Source organism: Pelophylax lessonae (genome assembly GCF_965119305.1).
Source record: "Pelophylax lessonae genome assembly, chromosome: 4".
Lineage (NCBI taxonomy): Eukaryota > Metazoa > Chordata > Amphibia > Anura > Ranidae > Pelophylax > Pelophylax lessonae.
This window is the reverse complement of record NC_138771.1, coordinates 288,635,672-288,656,918: the sequence shown is the minus strand read 5'-3', so window position 1 is coordinate 288,656,918 and position 21,247 is coordinate 288,635,672. Positions and strand designations below refer to the sequence as shown.

Sequence of the window (21,247 nt, the reverse complement as noted above, 5' to 3'; positions counted from 1 at the left end):
GTGTCAGAGAGCGCGGAGTTCCCCCCTCCCTCCCTTTTCCTTTTTCTTTCTTGTTCCTATATTTCTTTTTCTTTCCTTAACTAGTGTGAATAAAATATTTGGGTTATGCAATTTTTACAATCAGGAAAGATCGAACGTCCTCTCGCTATGGTGGAAGGGACTAGCACTTCTGAATGTAAAAGGCGTACCATGAACTCTTTCAAGTCAAAGAGCTTTCATGAAAATAATATAATATACTGAGATTATCTGGGTTTTTACAGTCTCTTAACAGGCTATAACTGCTGGCCTATGAATGGTTGAGGACACATCATAGGCTCCCAGTTATGTGGTTTAGACGTGATGAAGAAGATACGCATTCTAGAGGGGTTAACCATTAGCTAGTGTGGAGCCTGGGTTTATTACGCCTTCTGTTCTTCCATTGATGGATAATAATGACAATCTATCTGCTCTTGTCCTAAATGCACTTCATGTTGTGGAAATTGAGTATTGTTTTTAAATCTTTATAATTTCTTTATTTTTTGTCAAAAATTTCCAATAAACATTATTGAAACCAAAAGGTGGAAGAAAGAGCTATTTGCTCCCCCATGCTCTATTGACCTTTTATTATAGAAAGGTCTCTCAGTTTTGGTAATTCCTTTGTTTAGGGATTAGCGCTGCTTTATATATACACTAAAACAGCTGTAGCTACAATCTTGGTATAACAACTCTGTGACAGGCCATAAATGTATAATAGTCAGCAAATGATGACAGTACTCCTGTTATGATCTGTTTTCAACATTCCCAAACTGGAGCTGAAGGGTGCTTTAAAGAGTTCAGGAAAGTGGTTTGTTCACAAGTTTGCAAAAGCTTACCAAAAGCTTTGCATTCACAGTGGTCTTATACAAGCTAAAGCTTGTGTGAACTAGGCCTAAAGGATATTAATAACAAAGTATCACAGATTCCCAGCTTGGTTGGAAAATCTTTTTGTATTATGATAGGCTCTTTTCATTCTTAGAACCGATATTGCTTGCGATTTGGTGTCGTTTGGACTTGTTGTAACACCTGTTCAACATAGACACAGAGGGGTTGATTTACTGAATGACTAGAAACTGTTAATTTAAGTGAATGTCCACTTAGGTGTACGTTTAGTAAACTGAGAAGTTTTCTCTCAGTTCAATTCTCGGCAGTTCTCAGAGAAAAAATATCTCCTCTGGCACCCAGTTTAGAAGGCGGAGAACTTCACTTCTCACAGGGTGATCAGGGGAGAAGTTTTTTCTCTGAGAACTGCCGTGATCTCTGTATAACTGGGTGGACTGCCTGTAATCTCACGAGATTTTGTGAGATTACAGGCACTGCTAAGTTTAAAAAGTGAAACTAAAGTTTAAAAGAACTCGTAATGACATGTTCTGACACATGAAAACATATATATACACACACACACACACACATGCACGGTATATATACATACAGTATATAAATATATATATATACACATACACACACACACACACATATATATATATATATATATATATATATATATATATATATATATATATATATATATATATATATATATACACACACATACAAACAGTACATACATACATACAGTACATACATACATACATGCCAATCTGTATGCAATTGCACTGTGTGTTGGCAGATTGCATGCAGATTGTACACCAGACCACAGGCTATCGTTTGTGGTGTGTGGGTGTGGGGACAGTGGGAAGAGTGATAAACACAGGGGTTCTGGCTTGTAGGATAGCTGGAGGAATCCTAGTAGTGTGTGGTAATTGCTAGACTGCTCCCCAACCCTTAGAGTGCATCAGATTGTATGTAAGATTTGTATCTGCCTGTGTGTGGTCAGCCAGCTGGATTGGACTGGAGTCTCCCTCTAGTGGTGACCGAAGGCAGTGCAGGCTGTGAAAGTATTGCAACCAATCTAATTACTTAAGCCCCGTACACACGTACCGATCGTCGGCCGAACGATCGGCTGTCTTTTGTCCCCGGGCTGTCATGTCCGCTGAAAAGTGCAAAAGACTGCACACGAATTTTGTCCGCCGACTGCAGAAGTGATGTCATGTGATGGTTAACTTTCCCTGTGTTTTTTCTTTTATGAGCATGCCCAGTCTTGCAAATCTGCTGTCTGTCGGCCGAATTCTGTACTGACTGGCGAACAATCGGCCGTTCTGGTGTCGGCATACAAACATTTTAATGCTTGCACGACAGATTCTGTTTGGCCGAAAGTGCGCTGTCGGCTGTCGGAAGCATCATACTAACAAGCCTACATTTGGCCGATCGGTCGTCTGCCGAATCTTTTCTGCGACAATCGGTACGTGTGTACGAGCCTTTAGTAGGAATTTTCTTTATTTCCGTTATCCCCTTATACTGCCCAGTCACGATTCATCACGTCTCGTTTAGCTAGTCGCCGTGGGCGTGGTTGAATCGTGACAGATTGGTTTCCTCCCATACTCCAAAGACATGCTGGTAGGTTAATTGGATCCTGTATAAAAAATTGGCCCTGCTGTGTATGTATGTGAGTGATGCCTCGTACACACGTACCGATCGTCGGCCGTAAATATTCGGCCGACGACCGATCGGCCGATTGTATGCTTGTTAGTATGATGCTTTCGACAGCCGACAGCGCATTTTCGGCCGAACAGAATCTGTCCTGCAGGCATTAAAATTTTTGTTGGCCAACACCAGAACGGCCGATTGTTCGCCAGTCAGTACAGAATTCGGCCGACAAACAGCAGATTAGCAAGACTGGGCATGCTCAGAAAAGAAAAAACACACGGAAAGTTATTCATCACATGACATCACTTCTGCAGTCGGCTGTTGTTGGCTGACAAAATTCATGTGCAGTCTTTTGCAGTTTTCAGCGGACAGGACAGCCCTGGACAAAAGACGGCCGATCGGTACATGTGTACGAGGCATTAGGGACCTTAGATTGTAAGCTCCTTGAGGGCAGGGACTGATGTGAATGTGCAATGTATATGTAAAGCGCTGCGTAAATTGACTGTGCTATATAAGTACCTGAAATAAAAAAAAAAAAATATATATATATATATACATACATACACACCAGTACATACAGTATATATATATATATATATATATATATATACACACACAGATATATATGTGATTGTATATTTAATGTGTTTCTAACCTGCTGTTGATGTATATTTCACTGCAGTAGGGAGAGTTTTTACTTTCACTTTTGGGCACTGGGACATTCACAGCAGAGATCTCCTATTTCTTCCTGCTATCTCCACCTCTGAGCTGGAGAAGCAGGAAGAGGAGATCTTCAAAGAGAAGCACAGTGATAAGGTGACATCATGTGTTTCTAAACTGGCCGTTTCTATTGCAGTGAATGCAAGCTGTTTGTGTACTGAGATGAGAAGAGAAGACTATGTTCTCCACTACTCTTCTCAGTATTTTAAACCTGCAATGCTCTGAGACAAGCCGTGATCATCCAGATCTCGGCTTATCTCAGTTTACTAAACGTACACCTTAGTCTAGTAAAAAAGGTGAAGCTGTGCCATGGAATTATGTGCAAGCAACATATCAGGTTCAGGAGAATTTAGTCCTTAAATTGGACTTGAGCTCAAAAACTGAAGTTTTTGTTATAGGGAATATTTAGAAACATTAACTGTTCATAAGCAGTATCTTGAAAATGCAAACTGTGCTTGTAATTTCTTCTAAAATGTGGAAATGTGCATGTATTGCAGAAATGTACAAAATATCACTTTTTTCCTTGACATTTTAAACTGCCATTCAATAGGGCAGCTGTATTAGCGTCATTGACTCAAATGTAAACAGCCCTATATTGAAATGTAAATGTCACTGCAATCTACAGTATATAGACTGTAAAACTGGGATCCATAATGAGTTAGCATGTACAAAAAATATTGCTCCAAATACTTTGGCAAAATGCACAGTTCTTGGCTAGTTTGCCAGCGATAAAAGAAAAAGAACCAGGGGCTCTTGTTAGCTATCTAAAGGAAGAAATGGGGGGGGGGGGGGCACCTGAGTGTAGTATTAATGTAGGATTTTATTGAGCATTAGATTAAAAACACTACAAGAAGATGATACTAAATGTGCTCATAATTAGGTACTCAGCCCTGAGAGGTCCTGCTGTCCTGCAGGCTCCACCAGTTGTAGTCACCAGTCATTGGAAGGCGTGGAATAGAGGCAGAGTACGCCACTGTGAGTCCAGGAAGTTTCACGCTGACCAGCGTTGAATGCAAGGGCAGAAATAGCATCACCAGAAGGGCAACAAGTCGGGGCTGGAACTGGAAATTGCAGGCTACACGCTCGGAGCTCACAGCTCCTTCTACTGGCCTCGAAGAGCTGGGTATTTCATGATGAGCACATTTATCATCTGCTTGTGAGTGTTTTTAATCCTATGCTCAATAAAATCCTACATTAATACTACTCGGGAGGAGTCCCCCCCCCCCCCCCCCCCACTTCTCTTCCTTTGCATGTCTTTCAGAGTTGGACACACTTTTAGAATGGCTGTCGCTTACAGATACTTCACTTATGATTAATTGTCTTATAGAATTTTTGGACTTAAAGACTAAGCTTGCCCCTTTCTTATGTTAATTACTTTTCAATAGACTTGTTTTAATATAATTCAATTTTGGGCATATACTCTCTGTGTGCCAGATTCCTCTTATCTCCCTTATAGGCTCTTTTTAGCTGCAGCCTGACTGGAACCCATATAATTTATGCCAATCAATGTAGAAAACCAAGCTCCGTTTTAATTAATACAGCCTTCAGCTTAAACATACTATTATTATATCAGACAAAAGTGATGAATTCAATAAAATCTAAAAATACTGTAGATTAATAGGTTTACTTGTTAGATATCAACCTATGGCTGACTGAGTTTAGAATTCCTACTCCATTACGAATAAATTATTTGTATACTCTATATAGATCTTTTACTATAGTAAGTAAAATATCTTTTACTAATTCACTAGTTTCTCAGCAGTTGATCCACTATTACTCAACATCGATGGCGCTCTTGCTATATCTCCACCCCATAACCTACGCCCAGTGAAATAAATATGTTTTTTTTTTCAAAAGCCAACAGAAAGCTTTATAGCCCTACTCTACTCATCCTTACTAGGCTATTTATTAATATTTTGTTTTTAATCTGCTGTAATGGATAATGATATCTTTGTATAGATGCATCACTGAAAAAATAAGCATATGTGTTGATGAGTCTTGTAATTCACAGTACTGTATATTTTGAAAGCAATTACAATTCATAACATCTGAAAATTATAAAATAATCATATTCTGAATGTTTGCATTTAAGTAGTGTGTTTTTTTCCCCTCTCATTATATACAGTGCAGAAAAATGTTCTTGTAATTTCATAGGTTTGTGCAAACAGGACTATATCTTCTGCTGCATATGTTCTGTTATATATCTGTATGCACACATCATTTGAACTTTCTTATGTAATTCCATTATCTGCATTACTCAACCTTGGTTGTACCATTCTGATCCTGTAATCCTGAATGGCACCAGTGCTTATAAAGATAATTTTTAAATACAGAAATGTTCATAGACCTTAGTAGTTCTTGTTCTTCAGATGCCAGTACATTCCTAAAGCTTTTTTTACTCCCAGAGAGGTAGCAAGGCTTTTTGTATTTTCCTAACACATCTCACAGGATAAAAAAATAGGCCCTCACAACAGATGTATAATATTTAACAACATATTTTGTCCAATAAAAGTTGGGCTATGGACTGATCATCCCAAACTTATTAATAAATGATATGCATGAGATTTGCTCCACACCCTGCTATAATACAGATACATACAAGCATTTTCTTGTTAGCATATCATTGTTAAAGCATCTTCGTACTTATTATTGCAACTCTACAGTGTTATGTAGATTTCGACAATATGTATACATTTGACACCAAATAAGCAGAAGAAAGAATGGGATTTTCTTTGGTGCCATAGTTTTCAGGGATGGGCTCACAATGCAAAAGCTTAAAAAAATAACATTTTATTTTATGCAAAAAGTTAAATTGATTAAAACTAAATAGCTGAGTATATGTTTACAATTACCCCTAGGCTGCGTCACAAGCCAAACCTCTTTATCTTCCTGATGATAGACCAGACTTCTATCTATCAGTACATCATATCAGTGTCATATAATTAGTAGATCATATAGAAAAGATGACAATCTTTAATGACAGGAGGTTCTATGTCTCTTAAAAGTGTACAGGAAGGTCCTTAGAAAACCTTAGGGTGCTAGGGGATTACATACAGTACATGTTAACCACTTGCCGACTGCCGCACGACTATTTATGTCGGCAGTCAGCCCCTCGCAGGCAGAGCGACGTAGGGCTACGTCGCTAGCCTGTAAGGGTTTTGGGAGCGAGCACGTGCGCCGCCGGAGGCGCGCTCCCGCTCGGTCACGGACCCCCCTGCGTGTGTGCTCGGCGGACCCTATGTCCGCCGGGCACTCGCGATCGTCCGTGACAGCGGGAGAAAGGCAGGCGGCTAGTGTAAACAAAGCTGCCTGTCAGTCTCCCCTGTGTAAGAATGGTGATCAAACGGTTCTACTATGTAGGACTGTTGATCACTGTTCTTACACATCAGCCACAGCCAATCACAGTTAGAAACAGGCCCCTAGGACACACTTAACCCCTCCCTCTCCAATACAGTTAACTCCTTCACTGCCAGTGTCATTTTTACAGTAACAGTGCATATGTATAGCACTGATTACTGTAGTAATGTCACTGGTAACCCCAAAAGTGTCAAAAATGTCAGTCAAGGGTCCAATCTGTCCGCCCCAATGTCGCAGTCCCGCAAAAAAAATCGCAGATCGCCGCCATTACGCGTTAAAAAAAAAACAACAAAAATGACAAAAATCTTTCCCTTTGTTATTAAACGCAATAAATTTTGTGCAAACCAATCAAAATACACTTTTTGCGATTTTTTTTTTTATCAAACATATGGTAAAAAAAAAATGGCCTAAAATGTTAAATTTTGATTTTTACATTTTTTTTTGGGGGGGGGGGAGGAATTTCATATAAAAACATTTGAAAAATATTGTTCTTTTTGCAAAATTTACGCTATTTTTTTGTTTATAGCGCATGATCAAAAAATCGCACAGGTGATCAAATACCACCAAAAGAAAGCTCTGTTTGTGGGAAAAAAAGGATGCCAAATTCGTTTAGGTACAGAATCGCACGACTGCGCAATTGTCCGTTAAAGTCACGCAGTGCTTAATCGCAAAATAGGCCCTGGTCAGGAAGGGGGTAAAATCTTCCGGGGCTTAAGTGGTTAATAATCCAACATATGACTTTTTTGTTAAACAACGATGCTGGAATAAATTATATACTCAGATATCATATACAGTACAGTGCATCTTAAAGATGAAGCTGCATATTACCAGAAGTGGCAAGGAATTCTCAGGGGCTATAGTTCAAAGATCCCAGGAAAAATGGAGTGGATAGCAAGGAGTTCAAAACCACGGGCCATCTAAATATAACCCAAAATAAATATCTATTTAATACATGTACACCAAAATTCCAAACTTACATTAAATAGGAAAAATATTTGAGGACAGTATCTCCTTCTATTTTACTCAATACCAGTGATATTTAAAAAAAACTCCAATGAAACCTACCAATAAATATGGATATGAAGCCTATCCTTGGTAAGTGCCAGAGATAGAAAATAGTGTCCCAAAGGTTGCCCCCTCCAATATTGTGCTTTTGGTATTTTTATTATTGGCTTCTTAGGATTTTTTCGTTAGTTTTTTGTGTTTGGATTGGCTTAGCCTTGTTTAGGGGTGAAGCCTTGTTTAGATTGTATTTTTCCTTTTATTTATTTATTTTTTGTTTCTGTATTGTGTGATGTGATTATCTGCGCACAAGCATGTGGGTATATAAAGCTGCAAGCATGAAATGAAAAAGATCACTTAAATGTGTATAAAAGACTAAATGCTAAGCTATTAACAATAGTTAATCTGTGAGTAATAACCACTTTCTGTGATCTGATGTTGTATGTGTTTTCAGAAAAAAATTGAAAAAACTATCAACCAACAATAAGCAATAAAACAGTAAAAGTCCATGTAACTGTAAATCAGTGATCCTCAAACTCCAGCCCTCCAGCTGTTGCGGAACTGCACGTCCCATGAGGCATTGTAAAACTCTGACATTTACAGACATGACTAGGACATGACATGATGGGAATTGTAGTTCCTGAACAACTGGAGGGTCATAGTTTAAAGACCCCTGCTGTAAATGTAGTAGTTTCATGCAACTTGTGATAAATATCACCCCCAGGTAAGTGTTGCAAGGACGTGCAAGTAGAAAACACCTCCAGCACAGTAGATCATCCATGGGCAAACTCTCACCTCTCAGTATTGACTCCCACAACAAAGGTCAATACACGCTCCAATGCTAAATTGACTCCTGTCCTTCTTAACCACCTCCCACCCGGGCCATAGCACATATACGGCCGGGTGGGAGTCTCGTCCTTCTGAATGGACGTTACGGAACGTCCTTCAGAAGGAGAGAGATCGCGCCGCCGCAGGCACGCGCAGCAGCGCGATCTCGATGTGCCTGTGTCCCTAGGACACAGAGCAACAAGCCTCGGCAGGAGGGCCCTGTGATTGGCCCTCCTGATCACATGACGGCTGTGACCAATCACAGCCGTCATGTAATGTCAATACAGCCGTTGTAACGGCTTCGATCTCTTCTCCTCCTGACAGATCCTGTCAGTGAGGAGAAGAGCAGAGGATCAATACTGCAGCCGGGGTGATCAGTGAGTATTTCTAATTACTCACTGATCACAGGGGGGGTCTGTGCTGGTAATCAGATGATTGATTACCAGTGCAGCCCTGGGGGGAGGGGGTGCCACTAGAGCCACCAGGGATGCCCACCCATGACCACCAGGGATGCCCACCATGGCCACCAGGGATGGCAAACAGGGCTCAGAGAGCCTGCCAGTGGTGCCCCCTATCAGTGCTGCCCACCAATGCCATCTATCAGTGCTGCCCACCAGTGCCCGTTATTGCCATCTATCAGTGCTGCCCACCAGTGCCCATTATTGCCCACCAGTGCTGCCTATCAGTGCCCATCAGTGCCCCCCATCAGTGCCGATCAGTGCTGCCCATCAGTGCCACCCATTAGTGCCCATTAGTGCCACCTATCAGTGCCCATCAGTGCCCATCAGTGCCGCCGATCAGTGCCCATCAGTGCTGCCTATCAGTGCCCATCAGCGCTGCCTATCAGTGCCCACCAATGCTGCATATCAGTGCTATCTCTCAGTGCCACATATCAGTGCCCATCAGTGCTGCATATCAGTGCTACCTATCAGTGCCCATCAGTGCTGCATATCAGTGCCACCCCATCAGTGCCACCCCATCAGTGCCACCCCATCAGTGTCTCCTCATCAGTGCCTGTCAGTGCGGCGTCATCAGTGCTCATCAGTGCAGGAAAAAAATTATCTATTTACAAAATTTTATAACCTAAACAAAAAAACTTTTTTTTTTTTTTAAACTTTTAAGTCTTTTTTTATTTGTGCACCAAAAAAGAAAAAACCTGGCGGTGATCAAATACCACCAAAAGAAAGCTCTATTTGTGGGGAAAAAATGACACAAATTTGGTTTAGGTACAGTGTTGCATGACCGCGCAATTGTCATTCAAAATGCAACAGCGCTAAAAGCTGAAAATTGGTCTGGGAAGGAAGGGGGTTTAAGTGCCCAGTATTGGGGTAGTTAATCAGCAAGGACTTTGACTGTTGAAAAGCCTCAGCGGCTCAGGTAGGTGGATGGATGTTAAAACATAATGAGAACCTATATAGTATTCACTGTTTTTTTATTTAAAAAGTGTAAAAAGTATAAAAATAGACCAGACATGAGCCTATACAGCTTTAAAAAGTTCCAATTTGCAACTGTCAGGGCAGAATGCAATGGATTGGATCCTTCTATGTAAGCTACCACAATCAGCTTGTTCTCTCTCAGTGCCATGAAGCCACACCTTGACCACGCCACTAGGCCTTTTATTATAATGACATCATCAATGGGCCAGCTGATTACATCATTTTGAGGAAAATACTAGGGTGTAACTGAGGTGTGTCTTCATGGTACTAAGAGAGAGAGAGAGAAGGTTAAAAGCGGAAGCTTACATAGAAGGATCCAATCCATTGCCATCCACCCTGATAAATCATCCATCCACCCACCTGAACTGCTGAGGTTCTCCAAGAGTCCTTGCTGATTAAGGATGAAGGAAAGGAGTCTATTTAGTGTTGGAGTGCATATTGACCTTTGTCGTGGGGGTCAATACAGAGGGGTGAGTGTTTGACCATAAGGGATTCATTGTAGCAGAGGTGTTTTCTACTTGAACATTCTTGCAGCACTTACCTAGGAATCATATATATCACAAGTTATAAGGGACTACTACATTCACAATTATGTGGACTTTTACTGTTTGTTTCTGTATTTTTTTGTTTTTAGGGGGTGTATAGGCTGGGGGGAGGTCCTTGGCAGGGTGGCGTCAATGCCCGCGTTCTTCATTTCCACCAGCCTCCAGTGAATGCAAAGTGGCTGCGCAACTGTGTGGCACCTCCCCACCATTACTTTACATGCACAGCAATAATGGGGCTGTGCATGCCCAGTGGGATACCCACCAGGCCCTACAGACGCTAGATGTTGGCATTGGCAAGTGTGGGGGCTGAGCTAATCTAAGGGTGTCATCTTGGTTTCTTGTATTTAGTAAGTAGGATTCAGCTTCTCTTACCTAGATACTGGCTGGCTCAATTATAGCAGATTATAGGAGATTTCTGATGCATTTTCCAGAAGGTAATCCATGTGTAGTGACAGTTTTTAATTTTTTTTTATTCTGAGTTTGGATTTTGGATTTGGAGTTTCTTTTTGCTTTTTTGCCCCAAATAATAAAATAGAAGAGGGGTACTGTCCTCAACTATTTTTCATATATATTGTAAGTTTGGGACTTCTGATGTACATTTATTACATAGATATATTTTTTTGGTTGTATTTAGCTGGCCCCTGGTTTCGAGCTCCTTGCTATCCACTCCATTTTTTCCTGTGATCTTTGAACTATAGCCCCTGGGGATTCCTTGCCACTTCTGGTAATATGCAGCTTCGTCATTCTGAGATACTAACCAGGCCTTAAGAGTTACTCGCCACCAGTTGCCTGACTCTACCCCTACCCTGTCCTGCCCTGCCCTGCCCTGCCCCTAATTCCACCCCTAAACATGCCCTTGTAAATTATCAATGAAATGACACTGTTAAATGTTTTATTCAGAATTAAGTTACAAAAATAAATATTAAAAAACAACTTTAACAATATTAACATAAAGCATATTTCATTGATCTGACTGTGATAAATAAAATAAAGATAAAATATGATTGGCTACTATAGGCAATGTACACATCATTACTGCCTTGTTAAGCAAATATTTTAATGCTATATGAATGACACTTTCACTGATTTAGGATGCAGAGAGACACAGCACTGGACAGGAGAGTGTAAGTTCCCAAAGTTAACTTTTCCAATTAACAAGCTGTTGATTCAGTCCTAGGTGGTTTGAGCAACCAATCACCAGCTTGTTAATAGGAAAAGTAAACTTTGGCAGCTCCCACCAAGCCCCGCCCCGCCTCATCTAGTTTTTTTGCAGACTCCCACTGTACACCAAGCCCTGTTAAGAAAATGATGGGGGGTGGAGGCTGGGAGGAGAATCAACTCTCATACACAACCCTGTGAAATTTTGAGGGCTGCTCTACTGTATATGATTGGTGAGTATATATTTTCTTCCAGCATAATTATTTAACAGGAAAGTTATGTTATGTTTGAAAAATTAACATGTACTGTATGTATCCCCTAGCACCCTAAGGTCTCCTGAGGAAACGGCATACCGCTAAATGTGTTAGAACCTTTTGTGACCTTCCTGTACACATTGTTTTGGACACAGAATCTCCTATCATTGAAGATTGTCATATAGTATTTTCTATGTGATTTACTAATTATACGGCACTGGTATGATGTACTAAAATATGGAGGTTTGGTCCATCATTAGGGAGAGAAAGGGGTTAAGCCTGTTACTCACTCTAGGGGTAATTATTAATATATACTCAGTTGCTTGGTTTTAATCTGTTTTAACTTTTTGCGTACAATATAATATAATTTTTAAGCTTTTGTGTTGTGAGTGCATTCCTGAGAATTATGGCAATGTAGAAAATCTCATTCTTTCTTCTGCATACTGATACCACACTGCACACTTATAATAAAATGAAAAGTGAAACTGAGAGTTTTAATTTCTCAGAAATGTTGCCAAAAATTCAAAAGATTTCGATACACTTTTGATTAAATAAATGTGCGTCATTAGGGAAGGCAAAGCTAAGGTGGTTTTTGATGGTGCAATCAGGGCCTGCATTACCGCTAGGCGAACTAGGCAGCTGCCTAGGGCGCACTGCCACCCAGGGGCATATCTACCACGAGGCAAGCAAGGCGTTTGCCTTGGGCGGCATTTTCCGGGGGGTGGCATCACCCCCAGGCAGAAGGGCATAGGTGGCTCTTTATTAGGCCTTGCGGCCGCCTAATTTACCTGATTAAAGAACCGCCTCTGCTCCAAAACAGCTAGGACAGCTCAGTCCTCTGCAAGTGTCCCTGCCTCTGATTGTCAGACCCTGTCCCTCTGACCCCCTCCCTCCAACCCGCCCACCAAGGGCTCTGCTGCAGGGTCAGGAGGTCCCGGCTCAGTCAAGTGGCAGTCCTCAGAGGGAGGCTGGCTGGAGGGAGGCTGTGTGCAGAGCAGAGTGGAGCCTGGACAATGTATGCAGTACTAGGGCAATGCAGAGCCAGCTGTAGCCTCCCAACTCTTCCTCCTACTCCTACTCCTGTCACAATGCTCACACATACAGAGCTGCCTAGGGAAGGAGCCAGGATGATGATGATGATGATGCTGAGAGATTTACAATGACAAGCAAATTGTCTACCAAGTTCCTCCTGAGGTGGTCTATGAGTAAGCAGTTAAAGGACTCCAACACCAAAGCCTTAGACCTGCTATGTAAGAACATCCAAGAGAAGCGCCTGGCAGGTCAGTAACGACACGCGGAGATCCCAGCCTGGGTTGTGTCTGGGGAGGATGAGGACAAGGTGACTACAGATGGGACAGTGTGAGGTCACTGCAGTCCAGGCATTGTGATTGGTAGGCCTGAAAGAGGTAGCAGGAGGAGAAGGGAATGCAGTGTGTAGTTTTTATTTTTTTGGGGGGGGGGGGGTGCAATTAGCTGGTCTTTCCTAGGGCACAAAGTAGTCTAGCACTGGCCCTGGGTGCAATAGGGCTCTAAATGGTTTCTAAAGGTTACAAAAGCTCCTTTCCACTATCCTGTTCCTATTTTGCCAAATATCAAAATCACTCCATTCATTGCTAACCTCTTTATGATAAACATTCATTCATTGGTTAGTCATGATGGCAATGACTGCTGTTATTAGCTGATGTGGTAATCTTTCACATGATTTAGGTCTCATTTACCCTTGTGCTGTCTTATGAAGAATGATCTGCATTGGATTGCTCTTCGAAGGGAGTTTGACAGGTGGTGAGGAGGCCTAGTGCTGTCAATTTACACCTGTTTTAATTCCCTAAAACCCCACAAAACTGTGCCACAACTGTGCACATTGCACATGCGGCGTGGTTGCAGCCCTATTCAATGGAATAGGTCTTCTTTGGCAGCCATTAAAGCGGAGTTAGTGGGGATAAATCTTGCCACTCTTGCAAATCTTGTACACTCGTGTCTGCTGCCTTCTTAACTTAAGGGCTAGCACTTAGAGGTGGAAAAAATGCGGCCAGCTGTATATTTTTGTCACCCCAACCACAAGTGTAAAGAAACCCTTAACAGAATGACCCTGTCATCCCCAAGAGCAGGGTTGTCTTATATGGATATAGCTTTAAAGGGGCCTCAAGTAAGCAAAAAAAAATGATTTAAAGTTTAATGTCAACTAAGATTTCTTAAGCAGTTAAGCAACTGTTTTTTTTTTTTTTAAACATATTTCGACTCTACTGGACCTTTAAAGCACAGGGGAAAAGAGATTTAATGGTGTTCAGAGAAGATGTCTATTCGCATTAACAGAAGTAAATGGCAAAACATAAATCAATAGTTTTGTTTGAGACTGAAAGCTAATCATTTTGCACGGAAGGCCAGAAAATATTAATTGTGCAATTCTCCCTTTTCTTTCTTTACTGTTGTAGCAAAAGATAAATCATGGCATTCATCCTTTTCTGGAAAAAAGAGACCCTAAAGAGAATCAGTCACAGAAAAAAAAATACCTGCAATAGGCTCGAATACCCGGCTTTTATGGCCAAACACCATCCTGACAGACAAAACTTTGGCAATTGCCAGTTGTGCTTAAACCTGGAAGAGTTCCAAAATACAATTTAAAACATGTCCCTGTAAAGCCTAAATACCAACAAGAGTTTTACGTGAAGACTCTCTGGTTTCCTATACATTTTCAGAAAAAAAGATTTTAAAGAAAGCCTGTACTAAGGGTGCCATTGTACCAAGGGATCTCTGTGGTTTTAGGTGTTTGCCAATGGACCATGTCAATGCTCCCCACATTGGTTAAACAAACAATTCAGCCATGCCTGTTTGTTCATTCCATGAAGGGGACCATGGCTGATCTCAATCTCAAAATTTGAATTGCCTGGCTGTCTCTAAATCAATGACCCAATAATAATATTTAGATCAGGAAGTCAGAGTGAAGTCGGAAGTCCTATTTGTATGTTTGTTCTGGATCAGTGACCCAGTCTACATGAGCAACAGTATGATAGCCAAGCAGCTAGTATTTACCCAGAAAAGGTCAGCAATGAAAACATCCATGTTTATTCAGTACGTGTTTCTTTGTAAGGGAAAGCTCTATTATAAGCTCTTTTATAATCCACTAACTTGAATGCTTTAGTAGCAGTAAAAAAAAAAAAAAAATGACCCTGCATTGGAGGTCAGTAGGAGTAAAAAAGCCCTTGTCTCGTCAGTCAGTGAGAGTAGAAAATTCCCCCATGTTTAGGGTCAGTGGGATTAAAAATTTCTCCTGTGTCTGAGGTCAGTGGGAGGAAAACATCCTCTTGTGTCTATAGTTAGTAGAAGTAAAAAAATGCTTCAACATAAGTAAGAGCTAAAAATGCCTTTGTGTTGGTGGTCAATGAGAGTAAAAACTGCCTCTTTATCAGTGACAGTAGTTAAAGACTCCATTCTCCCTAGCCTTGTTTCAGTGAGCATAATAAAATGACAGTAGCTGTAATAAAAAACACACCCACCCACCCACCCAGACAATGGTGACAGTAATAAAAAAAAAAAAAAAAAAAACATTTTCCCACCATAAATCCTCTTGCTGGTGTTATTGGAAGGAACAGTGCCACAAAAATTGGTGTCAGTGGGAGGAATAATGCCCCAGCATTGGTATAAGTGGGAAGAATAGTGTCCCAGCATTGGTGTCAATGGGAAGAATTGCGTCCCAGCATTGGTGTCAGTGGGAAGAAAGTGCCCCAGCATTGGTGACAATGGGAAGAATAATGCCCCAGCATTGGTGTCAGTGGGAAGAATAGTGTCCCGGCATTGGTGTCAGTGGGAAGAATAGTGTCCCGGCATTGGTGTCAGTGGGAAGAATAGTGTCCCGGCATTGGTGTCAGTGGGAAGAATAGTGTCCCGGCATTGGTGTCAGTGGGAAGAATAGTGTCCCGGCATTGGTGTCAATGGGAAGAATAGTGTCCCAGCATTGGTGTCAATGGGAAGAATTGTGTCCCAGCATTGGTGTCAATGGGAAGAAAGTGCCCCAGCATTGGTGACAATGGGAAGAATAATGCCCCAGCATTGGTGTCAGTGGGAAGAATAGTGTCCCGGCATTGGTGTCAGTGGGAAGAATAGTGTCCCGGCATTGGTGTCAGTGGGAAGAATAGTGTCCCGGCATTGGTGTCAGTGGGAAGAATAGTGTCCCGGCATTGGTGTCAATGGGACGAATTGTTTCCTAGCATTGGTGTCAGTGGGAAGAATAATGCCCCAGCAATAGTGTCAGTGGCAAGAATAATGCCCCAGCACTGGTGTTTATGGGAGGAATAATGCCCCATCATTAGTGTCAGTTCCCAAAATATAGCCCCAAGGGTTGGTTAAATGCAATCAAGTTTAATGTAACCATACCTAGTTCTCAGACTGGAAATAACTGTGTGCCTCTTTTCATGATCTTCTATTAACTTCTTTAGACATTCCCTATTTCCTTCAAGTACCTCCTGAACTGAAGTCTGCCACATGTCACTGTACCCTGTAAGAAATAAGAACAATCTCATTGCTTTTCTAATGCTTAGCCTTATTTTCTCTTCTCTGTTGTCAATGAAAGCACACAAACAGAGCTCAGTCTATAGACTTACACTTACAGTATATAAGAGGTATTGTGGTTGATTTACTAAAGGCAAATTAACTTTGCAAGGGAAGTTGTACTTTGCAAGGAAATTTGCCCTAGAACTTAGTGAATGAGGTGAAGCTCTGCTGATTCCATCATCCAATCACATGGAAGGAAATCTTCTCAAAGTGAAGCTTCCCCAAATTCCCTAATCTAGGGGAAATCTCCTTGCAAAAGTTTAACTTACACTGTAAAGTAAACAGTCTATTTGACCTTTAGCAAATCAACCCCTTTGACTCACAGAAATATACTATCCAGTAAAATCTTTGTATTTTACCTTTACAGAAATGTTTCAGATCATCAACTGGAACCACTCGATGACTAATTCTGTGGTCGTGTACACGGTATCCCCATTCAATCAAAAGCTAAAAAAAAAAGGATATTTGGAGACAGGCAAAGAAAGCCAAGGGACAACATAATAAAGCCTATTATATTATAGTTCCATTCCCTCATACACTAGCCACCAGCTGTAAACTGTAGTTTGGTACAAAAAAAATGAAACCTTAGATTATGTGAAAAAGCTACTATTACCATTCAAATGTGTAAGCCAAATATCCCACACCTGTATAACATTTATATAATTAAGAATTCTTGTCCCATGATTTATGTTAACTAATAAACAAAGTAAAATGCAGCAAAAATTGACAGTTGGCTGTTTTCTTCTATAGAATTACCAGAAGGGAAGTCAGCTGTGAGTAGGAAAATATTTGTCCACATTATAACACATTTATCTATTATTACAATACATTACCTAAAACCATTTTTATATAAAGCTGTTTCTAATATACATTTAATTACTCCCTATCCCATTAGACAATAAAGGCTTTGTGAATTATGTCTGAATATAACCAAAAATAAATATCTGACACACTGTAGTACTTTTGTAATATCAAAGTGGTGCAAACATTGTAAGTGGGGACACTAAAAGGCATGCTAGTAGCTGTTTGGAATAAATATAAATTTCACTGACAACTACATGGAGTCCTAGAATCAGGGGTTACTGAATGTTTGGGGTATTCAATATACTTTCAGTTTGGGCTAATATTTTATTAATTAAAAATAGATTTGGTTAAAGGGAATATCTAGCGTGTAACCCGTGAGTAAGGTAAATTTTGCAGTATTTGTCCTATTTAGGGCAAGGGGGCATGTTTGTTTAAACACCCCAACTCTTCCATCTCTATCAGTATATACTCACCTTGCCTTCCACTGCAGAGCAGCAGGAGAACAGAAGGACAGTGGTGTACCAATGGGGGGGGCGATCGGACCCTGGGTGCCACACATTGTGGGGGGTGTCAGGCCGCACCCAGTTGACACCCGCCAGAGGGGTGACACCCAGGGCTGGCCATCGGATTGCCTCCACCGCACTAACACAGGGGAGAGGAGCAGGGAGCAGGAGACACTGGGGCAGAACAGGAGAGAGAAACAGCAGTGCTGAATAGACAGCAAGAGCTGCCGGAGATAACTTTCCAAGTTAACCAGCAGGTTATTGGTTTCTAGAACCACCTAGCAACCAATCACCTGCTGGTAACATGGAAAGTTAACTCTGGCATCTCCCGCTGTCTATTCAGCGCTGCTGTTTCTCTCTCCTGTTCTGCCTCCTGTTCCCTGCTCCACTGTCCTGTGTCTCCTGCTCTGCATGCCCAAATAAGGTAAGAAGGGACAGAGCTGCAGGGGGTAGGAGCTGTGTAAAGCAAATAGATCCAGAGGTGTGGGGGGGGGGGCGTGTAATGAAAAGGGGCCCAAAGGTATGTGGGGGCTGTGTAATGTAAAGGGGTCCGGAGGTGTGGGGGGACTGTGTAATGTAAAAGGGTTAGGAGGTGTGGGGGGGCTGTGTAATATAAAGGGGTCCAGAGGTGCAGGGACTGTGTAATGTAAAGGAGTCAAGAGGTGCGGAGGCTTCCCTCAACACCAAAACCGCTGTCCGCTCCGTTCTGGACCCCAGCTCATCAAAAACAACAGAAGGCCTTCTCCACCCCTCAATGTTTTCCTTCATCTAGACACCCAACCTGAAGGTATCCTTTGAAATGATTAGTTTGGCTCTGTTCTAGGCTGAGTCATGTTCAGCCTCCCTAATTTGGGACCCTCTCCCACACCTGTGGGATGATTTTTCATTTTTTGTTTGTTCCAGATTATGGTTGATTTTCATTGTTATGGCGGAAGACAGTGGGGACCACTCCTTTATGTTCAGAGGTCCCCATGCTCCTCTCCCTAGTCCCAGGGCTATGGCCCTGGACCCCTGAGTGGTCTTGACCTCCCATGCTCCAATTTTGTTATCTTGTTTTTCTTTAGGTCCTTTTTTGACTTGTTCCTCATTTTTTATCTAAACTATTTGGACTTTTTTTGCACTACTGATTTCCTTTATTGATACCTCCTTCTTTATGCCCCCCGTCCCCCATATGACACACTGTGGACATTTCTTTTTTATTCTTGCTCTGTGCTAGATGTGCTTTAACAATGACACTGTATAATGGCTTTACGGGCTCTTACTTATAACTTGAAGAGTTTAAACTCCATTCAAAAAGGATGGCTGGCTTTGAAGGAGTTTAAATCCTCAGAAGCTGACGTGATCCTATTCCAGGAAACCCATTTCGATGCAGGGGGCTCCTTTAAATTTGCCGCTAAACATTTCCCTACCTCCTTCATGGCCTCTTACCCCTCCGGGAAAGGAGGTGTAGCAATACTAATTAAACGCTCTTATCCCCTAAGGATAGGATCCTCCTATTTAGACTCCCATGGTAGATTTATTTTTCCTGGACTGCGAATATTTGCGCTCCGAATTCAGGCCGAATTCAACTTCTTACTGATGTATTTGAAAAACTTGGGAGATTTTTCCAACCTCCCAAGACTTCAATATGATCATGTCCCTTGGAAGAGACAGACGCACACTATTTCCATCTACCCCTTCAGCTAAGGTAGATCACCAGTCGGCTTCCTTCTGTAGGGATGATCGAACGGTTCGGGACGACCATCGGTTCGACCCGAACATTGGCTGTTCGAAATTCGGCCGAATTCCAAACTTTTTGCGGTAAAAGTTCGGAATTCGGGAACCAGAACCGCCCAAAATGCAATGGGACAGAAACTGGGCTTTAAAAGCCCGTGATTGGACCAGAAACGTCAGTAAAAGCCAATTGAGGGGGCAGGAGTCTGCTAGGAATGTGATTGGAGTGACTAGGGGGTCCAGAGGCCAATCAGTAGTGAATACGCCCCCCAGTATATAACATAGCCCCGACAAATCTCTAGCACTGTAATAGAGAGGCTGTGGAATAGAGTGAAAGCATTTCTGTTACTCCTGCTGCTCCAGTGTCATTTAGCAATTATTAGTGTGAGGAAAGGGATATGCAGTGTAGTTAGGGTACTATATACCACTATAGTTAGATTCAATAATCTAGTTTCTGTAGGGAAAGTGTTAAGTGTCAGGGTGACCGTAGTGTAGGGTGAACTGACTTTGCTATGCCAGGGTGACAGAACTCTTCCATGTCAGGGTGACCGCCAGAAAAAAAAAGATAATTTTTCTTAGAATTTCAGTAGCGCAGGGATGGGGCTCCGCTCCTTTCACACCTGGGTGTTTTTGTTTCAGGTGTTTATTGGGCTTTTTTGTGGACGTCTTTGGAGGCAGGCATGACATCTGAACTTCTGTATAGGGGTATATATACACACACATATATATATTATATATATATACACATACACACATATAGGTGTGAAAGGAGCGGAACCCCATCCTTGCGCTACTGACATAATTTCAGTAGCGCAGGGATGGGGTTCCGCTCCTTTCACACCTATGTGTGTATGCGATGTGTATATATATATATATATATATATATATATATGAATGTAAACACTGTTGCAAAGGTCTTCACCCTGTGGGAAGCACACAAGGCGTTTTTTAGAGGCCAGTGGATTTCTGCTGGCTCTCGCCTGAAAAAGGAAACTGCTCTCCAGCGGTCTTCTATACTTTCCCAGATAAATGCAAAGCAGAAGGTTTATTGCTCTCTTCCCCTACGGTGGCCCATTTACGCACAGTTACATCTCTGCAAAACCGTCTGAAAACCCTCAATATGAATAGAATTGCCAAGTCTCTCCTTTAGGCCAAGCTGGAATTTTTTGAATTTTCCAATAAGCCCCATGGAATGCTGGTGAACAGACTAAAACCCCTTCTTTTTCATTCTTATCGGACTTTCTCTTACAATCCTATGGCTCCCCCACTCACTGTCTGCAGACAATGTCCAAAGTATTTAGTGAATTCTATCATAAATTATATAATTGTTTAACCATGGACCCAAAATACCTCTTCTCCCAAGACAAATTTGACTCCTTCTTCAATTCCTTACCATTACCTATATTGTCTCCTTCCCAAATTTCCTTGCTAAATACTGCAATTACCCTAGAAGAATTAGCCTCTGTGGTTAAAAATCTTCCTTCCCACAAATCCCCCGGCCCAGATGGTCTGCCATACTTTTACTACAAGACATTTCTTCCAATTCTAAGCCCCTATCTACTTGACTTATTTGCCTCACTGATGAAAGGAACTATCCCCCACCCTCAGTTTTTACATGCTCATATTACAGTCCTTCCAAAATCTGGAAAAACCCCATCCCTCCCAGGTAATTATAGACCCATTGCCCTACTCAACTCTGACTACAAAATATTTACTAAAATTCTAGCCAATAGACTCACACAAATACTTCCTAGATTCATACATAAAGACCAAGTAGGCTTTGTATCCTCCAGGCATGTTGGTGACAACACTAGAAGCACCATTGACCTCATTGATTTACTAGACAAGACCTCCCTTCCACCCTTTATTCTAAGCTT

General features: G+C 41.6%; 1 protein-coding gene across 1 annotated transcript in view; it reads right to left on the bottom strand.

Annotated features, from left to right (window-relative positions):
* Positions 1 to 21,247, bottom strand: part of LOC309552612 (uncharacterized protein) — a gene marked incomplete at both ends in the record, with an annotated part of 398,170 nt that overhangs the window by 115,289 nt on the left and 261,634 nt on the right. The window contains 2 exons of the mRNA XM_082253553.1: positions 16,174 to 16,294; positions 16,710 to 16,797. Of these exons, the coding sequence (XP_082109679.1) occupies positions 16,174 to 16,294; positions 16,710 to 16,797 (209 nt within the window). The remainder of the gene's footprint in view (positions 1 to 16,173; positions 16,295 to 16,709; positions 16,798 to 21,247) is intronic.